The sequence below is a fragment of the Pteropus alecto genome, unplaced genomic scaffold (assembly GCF_000325575.1).
Source record: "Pteropus alecto unplaced genomic scaffold, ASM32557v1 scaffold106, whole genome shotgun sequence".
In the NCBI taxonomy this organism is placed as follows: domain Eukaryota; kingdom Metazoa; phylum Chordata; class Mammalia; order Chiroptera; family Pteropodidae; genus Pteropus; species Pteropus alecto.
The window spans coordinates 18,832,138-18,842,530 of NW_006442103.1; the positions used below are offsets into that span (position 1 = coordinate 18,832,138).

General features: G+C 40.0%; 1 protein-coding gene and 1 pseudogene across 3 annotated transcripts in view; both read right to left on the minus strand.

Annotated features, from left to right (window-relative positions):
* Positions 1–98: 98 nt before the first annotated feature.
* Positions 99–10,393, minus strand: part of ARNT (aryl hydrocarbon receptor nuclear translocator) — a 48,368-nt gene continuing 38,073 nt past the window's right edge. For all 3 annotated transcript variants that reach the window (XM_015595582.2, XM_006919750.3, XM_025052322.1), the window contains 10 exons: positions 9,626–9,700; positions 7,361–7,512; positions 5,211–5,321; positions 4,919–4,991; positions 4,644–4,767; positions 4,351–4,453; positions 3,820–3,967; positions 2,446–2,608; positions 1,875–2,044; positions 99–932 (listed from right to left, as the gene is read on the minus strand). In XM_015595582.2, the coding sequence (XP_015451068.1) occupies positions 843–932; positions 1,875–2,044; positions 2,446–2,608; positions 3,820–3,967; positions 4,351–4,453; positions 4,644–4,767; positions 4,919–4,991; positions 5,211–5,321; positions 7,361–7,512; positions 9,626–9,700 (1,209 nt within the window). In that variant the 3' untranslated portion in view covers positions 99–842. The remainder of the gene's footprint in view (positions 933–1,874; positions 2,045–2,445; positions 2,609–3,819; positions 3,968–4,350; positions 4,454–4,643; positions 4,768–4,918; positions 4,992–5,210; positions 5,322–7,360; positions 7,513–9,625; positions 9,701–10,393) is intronic.
* On the minus strand, positions 9,819–9,937 carry LOC112469136 (annotated as a pseudogene).

Genomic DNA, 10,393 nt, shown 5'->3' on the forward strand with positions numbered 1-10,393 from the left:
CAGCTTTATCTCTAAGTGTGTCTGATGAGAGACCACCTACATCAACAGAAGACTTTATGTGTCCGCTTACGACTGCATACTGGCTGGGCACAGACGTAAGTGCAGCAAAGACATTTATTTAAACACTCTTTGGCTGCAATACTAAGTGAAAAATACCTGGAAGATTTAACTCCTTAGGACTCTGAAAAACAGAGAAAGACGAAGATAACATCTGAGACAAATTTTGCATAACTCCCTAGTAGGGAGAAACACAGAAACGCACATGTGTGTACACACACACACACACACACACACACACACACACACACACTCACTCACTCACTCACTCTCTCACTTCCTCACCCATGTTTCTTTCTAGAGGAACTGCTCACAGGCAGCAGAAGGAGCATTTGCTCACTTCCTAAAGCCCCATGTACCCTTACCACGTTCCACGGTCCTCAGTCTGAGGACATTTCTCCTCTCCCCTACCTAATTCAGACTTTCTTTCCAAAACAGAAGCCATGGGATCCGAGGCAGAGGACGTCAGGTTCCTCTGCTCTGTGGACTTAGCGCAAGTTGTCTCTGCCCAAGTTTCTGGTCAGGAGACATAGGAAAGGCAGTCTTAACCTCACCCAGCTTCAGTTTTGCAAAGGGTCCCCAAAGTCTTGAGGACTCACTCCATCTCATCTATAAATTATCTCAGAAGGGCAAGAGGGCAAGGGAAAGGCCAGAAGTGAAAGGGGGTACACATTAGGGGTGAGGGAAGGGCAGGGAGAGGAACTTTTATTGTTTACAAAAAGATTTGCTTTTTAAAAACAAATGTTGATTTTTCTCCCCCACCCCTTGTCCTCACCCCAATAGTTCTATTCTGAAAAAGAGGGGAACATAGTCAGGTCGGGAAACTCTTCACTGCTGTAGCTGCTGCTCTGCTCCCCCAGCATGGACAGCATCTCCTAACAGGAGAGAAACAAGTCTGGGTCACACATCTCTGTTCCTTCCCTTTAGCGAGCTCCCCCCGCAACGCTCCCTGAACCATCACCGGTCCCAGAGTTCCTGCTGTGCTAGCTCTAGCCCTCCTTACTCCCAGCATGATGCCTTTAGATCGGGGGTCCCCAACCCCCTGGCCGTGGACCGGTACTGGTCCATGGCCCGTTAAGAACTGGGCTGCACAGAAGGAGGTGAGCGGCAGGGAAGCGAGCGAAGCTCCATCTGTATCTGCAGCCGCTCCCCAGCGCCAGCATCACTGCCTCAGCTCCGCCTCAGATCATCAGGCATTAGATTCTCACAGAGGGACCAATCCTTGGCACCACAGAAGGTGGAAACCGCTGCTTTCGATGACAACGTTTTTCCTAGTCCTTCCTCTGTCTCCCTCCTCCAGTTCCACATTTTCCTTCCTTTCTAGTCCTCAGTATTTTCAAAGGGAGAAAAATTTGCTTGCCACATTTCATATAACCCCCTATAGGAAGAGATGGAGTATCTCTTATCCTCGTTGGTTTTCCACCCAAAAGGAAATCAGCAGCTTTCTTTCGACCTGTGTCTTAAACTAGCCTTTCCTGTGTGCTGCCTGAGACGACTCCAGGACGTATGTGAATGGCCCTTTATCACTATCATCAGCATGTGTACACCCGGGCTAGGAAGGAGGAATGTGATTCTCTTTGAATGGGCTAAAACTACTGTCTTTGACATTGTTGCACAGTGCTTCACGTAATTTAACTGGTCTCATCAGAGGCTATGCATCACACTAAGTTCACGATCTTTCCAAGTAATGACATTTAGCCCCACACGTCTGCACACGGTCTCCCCCTACGCCCCCAATCGCACCCTATCCACGCCTGCTCCTCTGTCTGTCCCTCCCCGACCCTTTCTGATTTCCTGAAGTCTTTTCACCCTCTCACCTGGAAGACCTCAGGCTGGCCAGGTTGCTGTGCTGATGGCTGTTGAACATGTTGCTCATTGGAACTTGAACGATGATGAGGCTGCGGGCCCTGCCACTGTGGCCAGACTCCCACCCCCTCTGCTGTCCGCGTCTGGAACTGTCCTGTGGTCTGCCCGGCCTGCTCAGGAGCTGGTGTGGAAGATACAATGTCAAGCCACCAACTCCAGTGCAGAGGAAACAAGTCACTAATTCCACCTAGAAACTTTCTTCTCTCTTCCAATCAATGCCTCTTCTACTTCAAAACCCAACCCAAATCAATGTTTCTTCTCTAGGTAGCCTTTCCAAAGAGTCCTCTGCTCGTTTTAAATTTGCATATTATTAAATGTATACCTTACATGCTTTTTGTTTTATGTGCAAAAGTCTTTTCCATGTATCGGACAGGTTTTAAATTCCAAATGGACTATCACCTTGCACTTCCCCAACATTAGCTCGTGCACCCAGGACACAAGCAAACTAGTTTAATAAACTACCAAATCCTTTCTCTTTAGTGGTACGATTTTCCGGGTGCCCTCCTTCTAGACCGAACTCACCAAAGCTGGATCCCCGACTGGTGAGACTAGGGTATGCAGCGGCACCAGGGGACGCAGTGGAAGCACCGGGAAGGGACATGGGGCTGAAGGACGATGGCGTCTGAAAGTTGCCCACACCGAACTGGGAAGAACGGGTCTTGGCTGTGGCTTGGGTGGCCACTTGCTGGAAGGGAGAAAGGGACAGAACACTGACACTACTGCACACGCCACTTCTGTGGGATCGACCCTCTCTGTCAATCCCTGGTTCTTCTGAGCCAAGCTCATCTCATTGTTTATTTCCTACTGTGTACTCCTTCCAATGAACTCCCAGTCTCTCTTGACACTATTTTTAGGCAGTTGTGAAAAAGTGAGAAAAGCAAAGAACTATGGGATTAATAAAAGTATACATTTAGAATTGTGATAAATAAAAATGGTTTAAATGAAAACATTTAATAAATTGTAAAGTTATATAAAAACTGGAGGCATTAATAACAGTATAATACTATACATAAAGAAAAAACATTTTGCATCATTTTATTATTCAGTCTGTATCGCATTTATCTGTTCCTAATGATATCTTTTTCTGGGTAACTGAACATTTTTCTCACCATAATAGTAATGCATATGCATTGTAGAGAATTTTAACAGTGAAGGAAAATAAAAAAATAATTGTTCATAATTCTACCACCAAAGACCCACGGTTAACATTTTGGGATAAGTTCTCCAGTTTATTTTCCGGTGCATTTTTTATACAATTAAAATCATACTGCATATAACAATTTTGAAGCCTACTTTTAGTTTTGGCTTTTTTATTTAAAGTATTAGTATTTAACTACTTACATTTATACTACTATTATATATTATGATATATAACACATATTATATATACTGTTATGTGTGTTATATGTCTATTATATATTATCAATGTATGTAAATATACAAAAGAATATTAGCTTTAGGCTTAACATATATAGACACATAAATGTTATATAAAGACTTGTCAACACGTATATTTCTTTTGTAAACAGACATCACTGTGTATAAATTTGTAACTAATTCTCTGCTTTGTTCCTCTACTTTGTAGTCCTAACCAAAGTGGAAACTTCTTAGAATTTACTTCAAAACCAATCCGAAAATCAAACCTATTCCAGATGTTCTGTGTGAGCGATTCTGATTTAAAGTGGATATGTGAAAACCATAAACGACTCTGAGGTTTTTGGATTGTATATGGTTTTTAATGATCTAGTTGCTCCCAACAAAGATAAAAATTGGAAGGTAGGTAGTAGGGGTTGCAGAGAAAGTGTCTAAGATTAACAATAACTTTATAGATGGAAAATAGCCCAACCAACCAAACAAGAAACAATACACAGACGATAAAGAGAGGGGCAGCTTTACCTGGGCAGAGAAGCCTGGGCGAGTGCTAGGGGTCCACGCTGGGGCTGCTCCCTGGGTGGGGTTGGAGTGGCGGGAAATCTGGGCCAACATCTGCCCTGCAGAAGCTGATGGCTGCACGATGGTTACAGGAGGGGCCAGACCACTATTTCTAGGAGTGAAAAAATAGTAAGGTAACGGATTAAAAGGGTGAGTTTACCATAGAATCTAGGAGTCACAAGACAATCTAGTGCTATCCTTGGATTCCCTCGACTTCCCTGGGGTTAAGGAAAACTTGGTAACAGAATTTAGAAAACACGAGAAAGACTGACAGTCACACACTGATCAGGACACACGGAGATGGAACCTAGAACATGGCAATAGGACAGGTGCAAAGAAATAGGAGGAAGGAAAGCAGCTTGCCTTGTCCTAGGCCCTGCAAGTTCCAGTGCTTTGTCTGAAATAGCCAGAGAAAGCTCGCGAAGAATAAAACCTGGATTCAGCAAGCGAATCCCTGAGTAGCCCTGTAAAGCAGCACACACATATGGGGCTCACCTGAAATTCTCGGCCGGCCGGGGGGTAGGAGGGAATGTGCTGCCCTGGGAGAATAGCTGTTGGGTGGCGGGGACAGTGCTGGAGGAGATGCCTTTACTCTGATCTGTGGACCAAAAGGAGTGGGGGGAGGGCCAGTCAAGGGGCTGTAGTGTATCAGTTCAGCAAGTTCCTATTTACTCAGGAGGTGTTATGATTAAGTGGAAATATGTTGGAAGACTACTGACTGGTCTGCAGCAGACCTATCAGCAAGTGATCAGAATGAGAATTTAAAGGCGAATGAGGAAGAAATATACCTGCATTGATGTTGGAGTAGATTTCTGAAAATCTTGGATCTCCATCTTGGGCAAAGAGACCATCTGACTTCTCAAGGGGCTTGCTGTGTTCTGGCCCTGCGGCTGTCACAGGCTGAACAGAAACCTGTGGAATACAGTGATAAAAATAACCATGGAAGGTTTAACATGACAATTCAATAACCCTAAAATTCATTTACAATACAGATATACGCTAACTGGTACCGGGGGACATTTCTTAAGGAAATGCTCACCGTCCTCTTCAAAAGCACACTAACCTGGGAATGATTGTAGCTGGCCAGTCCATCTCTTCCTGGTACCACATCCAATTCCGTTTGCTGTGGCTGCTGCCTATATGTTAAAGACCAGTGAGGAGATAAACAGGAAAAAAGATTTTTAAAAAGAATCTAGGGAAAGGGCTTAAAAAATAAACAAAAAAAAAAAAAAAAACAAAAAAAAAAAAAAAAACAAAAAAAAAAAAAAAAACAAAAAAAAAAAAAACTGGGACTGCAGACAAGCACACCCTGGGTTAGTCACTGCTCAATAAACGATTATTCCACTATTTCTCACCTGGGTGCCAGCTGCCCTGTGCCCATCTCCAGGGGTAAATTAGCTGTGGGACCCAGCTGTGGCCTCTGGATTGTGCTGGATAGTGTAGGCCGTGGTTCCTGGCTGGAGTTCCTGGAAAAATGGAGAGTAGATGACACAGAGAGGGGAAAAATGTATCAAATTCTCTTTGCACATAAAGGTCTGTATATTCACCTGTAGTTGGGGCAATCACAATAAATTACTCCTTCAAGTCCAATCCTAAGGGTAACCTATGACTTCTGATTGAACAAATAATCCACACTGTGGACAACATGGTACAAAGAGAAACGATTCCTATGGCACAGGGGTTCATCCTGTTGGGGTTCTAACTCCTCCCAGGTATTCAACACCTGGTTGTTGTGGACGTGTATGTAACTATGTGTGTATAGCCATATACTGTGTTTTAAAAAAGGGTAAGTAAAAAAACTGAAAGTACATACACTGAAATATTAAAAAAGACTATTTCCGGATAGTGTGAATTTTTTCCTCTTCTCTTATAGCTTTCAATACTTTCCAAATTTTCTACAAAGAATATTTATTTTAAAACATTAGTAATTAATTGTGTTGAGGAAAACTCTATGCAACAATGAGGAAAGCCATTATTTCCAGAAACAAGTTCTTAAAAAGACTTTAAAAAATTCAAACAAAATGGAAACACAAAACAATAGCTGTTCTGTAATGTAAAGATACAAAAAAAAAACCCCCACACACAACTCTACAAAGATTGTGACCATATACCTGAGTCCTAAGTTAACAAAAATTTCTAAAATTCAATCCACTGTTATACCTAGTTAATTAGCAGAGAATTAAACTTTACAAGCCCTAAAAATTGAATTGGAGGATACACACTCAATGTTATTACCAGTTACTTGCTAATTATTTATAAACGGATCTTCAAGCGATGGGTTTAAAGTTGATTCTAGAACAAAAGATTAAACAGAAAATAACTACCATGACAGTCACTAGGATAGGCCCAATAAAAAGGACAGTGATAATGTGGAGAAGCTGGAACCCTCACACACAGCTGACAGGAATGTAAAATGGCATAGCAGCTTTGGAAAAGTTTGGCAGTTTCTCAAAAGATTAAAGACCATGAGACACGGAAATTCCACTCTCAGGTAAATACCCGAGAGAATAAAAACATAGCCACACAAAAACTAGTATAAAAATATTCATAGCAGCATTCTTAACAGCCAAAAAATGGAAACGACTCAAATGTCCATCAACTGATGAGTGGATAAACAGAATGTGGTATTACCATACAAGGGAAAATTATGTGACAAAAACAAATGCAATACAGTTATACGCTATAACATAGATGACCTTAAAACATTATACTAAGTGAAAGAGGCCAGTCACAAAGGAACCATATATTGTATGATTCCTTTCATATGAAATGTCTAGCTAGAGTAGGCAAATTCATAGAGACAGAGTAGCTTAGTTGCTATATACAGCTTGGAAGGTATGACTTAAAGACTGCATGGTATGTGAAAATTATCTCAATAAAACGGTGTTTTACAAAGCTGAGAAAGGAAAAAGCTCAAAGAGGAGAAATGAAGGAATAAGGAGGAACAGGGACTAACAAAAGAGTAGATGCAGCTATGCTCTAAAGCAAACTATGGTCCATGGGCCAAATCCAATACAATGCCCGTTTTTGTAACAAAGTTTGCTGCAACACAGACATCTTTGTTCATTTTATTTGTCTAGGACTGTTTTCATGCTGTAACAGCAGAGCTGAGTAGTTGCGACAGTGACCATATGTCCCACAAAGCTAAGATATTTACTGCCTGGCCTTTTATAGAAAGAGTTTGCAGATACCTGTTCTACAGAAAAGTCCTGCCAGACTAGAGTAATAATCTGGTGTATAAAACAAAATCCTTTCTAGAAAGGGCTGAAACATGAAATCGAAATACGCACCCTTCAACAAATCTCAGAACCTAGTCTCTAAATTATTGTTTGTTAAAATCTTATCCTACCTGGATGAACTATCCTAATGATAAGAAACTGGAAGATGAGGAACTTCAAACTAGTGGTGTTTACTACTAGAAAAACAGAAGAGGAGGTAGCGTGGTAAGACTAAGCAGACCTAGCCCAGAAATCCCAACACTGGAAAAGGCATTCATGGTACATACTTCACGCTGGTGTTGGTACAGATGATGTACTCAATTTCATCTGAGTACGGGTTCTGGAAAGTAAAGGAGCTGGTTCTCATCCACAGCCATTCTCTGTTCTTAGACCGGAACCGGAACATGACAGACAGCACCTGGCCTTTTAATTTCACCACCTGAAAAAGTTTTCACACTATCAATGAAATCACAAAAAATTTTCTTTAGGGAAAAAAAAAAATCCCAGTTCTATAAACCCTAAATTACTTGTGTCACTGTCCTTAAAGTCCCAGTCTCTTTCAATGTTACCAACAAAACATGAGGTGTGAAAACTAAGTGATTAAATAACGAGGAGAGAGAGATTTACGTGTCTTCCCAGAGTCCCAAGCTATCTGACCACTTGTCAAAGTCAAATAGGAATAACGATTATTTCTAGGAGAGAAAGGACTGTTTGCCCACTTCCCTTAAAGATAATGCTGATCTAGCTGTATAAGTCTATATAAGGAATTTCTAAGTTTAAGGACACTGAATTGCTCTTCAATTTTAGATTTTCCCCCCAAACCTGAGACTTTCATAGCACCCATGGAAGTTTCTATAAATAAAACTAAGTTGGCTTTTTAAGTCATATTTTGTTTTAGTTTTTTAAAAATAAACTAATTTTAGATTATTTTAGTTTCTAGTCTCATGAAATAGGAAACAATTTTTTGACCCTCCCTCACTAATAATAAAGAAATAATAATGTTAGCAACTAACATTTATTTTGTTACTATATGTCAACCATTGGCCTTTGTGCTTTTTTTTTAAGAACATCAACATTTATTTAACATGATAACAAAGAAATGTGATAATAACACTTTCATTTAAAAACAGTAAGCAGCTTTTAGTACTTACATGTACTCACTGCATAATACATACACAATGAACATAATCACATTTGCACACTAAGTAGTGGGTTTTAAAACCTGCTTATTGCTGTACAAATCTATTACAATGAAGTATAAGCCTGGTACTTCAAAGATCTACATTTTTAATTGTTTTTCAAGAAAAAGTAAATTGATAACATTTGTGTTTAGGCTGATGAGTGTGGCAGTAATTGCTGATGTGACAATCTAAAAAATAAGAATAGCAACAAATGGAACGTACTTAGCAAGAATAAAATGGCACGTTTTAAAAAAATAAATAAAACTTTTACAAATCAAGCATAAAACAAAGCACTGAAGTAACCAAAATGGGGGGGGGGCGGGGCGGGCAGGAAATAAGCTTCATTGGAATAACTAAATTGATGTACTGAAAAGCAAAAAGAAATATAGATCCATCTAGGCTTAAGAAAGATTGAAGTCTGGAAAGCAGCAACTAAGAGAGTGGCTGGAGAGCGCCTATTAAAAAGCACCTTTATTTATGCACTCTAAAATCATAGCAGCAACTGATGTCAGAATAATAACGCTGAGATTACAGAGTTGTATAGACGGGCCATTAAAGCCGTTTTGGAATAAACATTTTCCGGAAGTGATAAAATGATACTCTGTGGCCAAAAACATCAGAATTAGAAATTTCATGGATTTAAAATATACCCTACAGCATCTTCTCACATTGCTGAAGGTCCATGTCCTTAGCTTTGAATGGTTTCAACAGAAATCAAAATAGTTTTTCTTGAGATTACAGCTGAGTGGACAGAACTGGTGATACTGAGGACACAGGAGACAGACTTTCTACTGCCACTGTCTGATGTCCTCTAAAAGCTGGGCTATGCGCTTTAACTCATTATCTTATTTAATCTTCCAACAACCCTCTGAATTTAAGTACTATTATTAAATACACATTGTATCAGTGAGGACACTACTGAGGCATAAAAAGGAAAATTAACTAGCCTAATATAAAGAACTGCTACCCAATTCACCAGATATTTTCAGGGTATAGGTTCTGAAAATTACAGTTAGGAGTCAGCTTATAAGTCAGAGTCAATCCCATTCATCTATAAAAGAACTGTAAAATGAATTTTTCTACTACCCTTCACAGTTCAGTGAAGCCTAGAATATTTTAAATATCTTAAAGACAGTCCTTCGGATGCAGCTTACTAACCAAACAAAAATACCTTGGACGTTATCTGTAGTTCCAAAGTACTGAATCTTTTCTGTTCCTTACACAGGCTAAGTACCAAAGAATGTAAAACTGTAGTGCCTACTAGGGGGTAGTGCTCAATTCATCAGTAGTCAAGATGTATTTGTGGAATAAAGGTGATAACAGATATTAGATAAAAATGTTATTCGGACCCAAACCAGGAAAAAAAGTTACCTGTTGGAAGCTGTCCCTTAGAAGTTGCTGGTCTTCAGGATGACAGAATTCTACAATATTCTTTCCTAAGAGTTCCTAAAAGGGAAAAAGAGTCAGATCGACACTTTTATGAGCATCTAACTCTCTGGCCCATTACAGGGGGCCTGGATTCCATTTCTCCTGTCTTACAATCCCATATTTTTTTTACTTTTTACGCCTACAGCATCTGGTCTTCCTAGGTGGTCTCCCATCCAAGTACGAACCAAGCCTGACCCTGCTTAGCTTCCAAGATCAGACGAGATCGGACTTGTTCAGGGTGGCATGGCCTTAGACTCATTTCTCCTGTCTTTATTTTAGGATTTTAGTAAGTGGGAAGAAAAAGAGAAATGGAATCTGCTAAGCAACTTGACGCTAGAGCATCTTTTTCAGAATATTGTACGTTTATTTTAACTGCATTTTTTACAGGTTTAAGATATAACTTACATATATCTCTCATCTTAAGCATACAATTTGATATCTATAGTAAAGTTTTACCCTTGTGCAACCATTACCACAGTCGTTTTAGAACACGTCCATTGCCCCAAAAGTTCCCTTGAGCTCCCAATCCCCTAGCCAATCACTAATCTGCATAACTCAAGATCACAAAGACTTTCTCCTATTTTCTTCTAGAAATTTTATAACTTTAGCTCTTACACATTTACACCTTTATGTTGATTTTTGTGTATAGTAGGAGGTAAAAGTCTAAGTTTTTTGGTTTTTTTTTTAATTTGGATATCCAATTCTTTCATC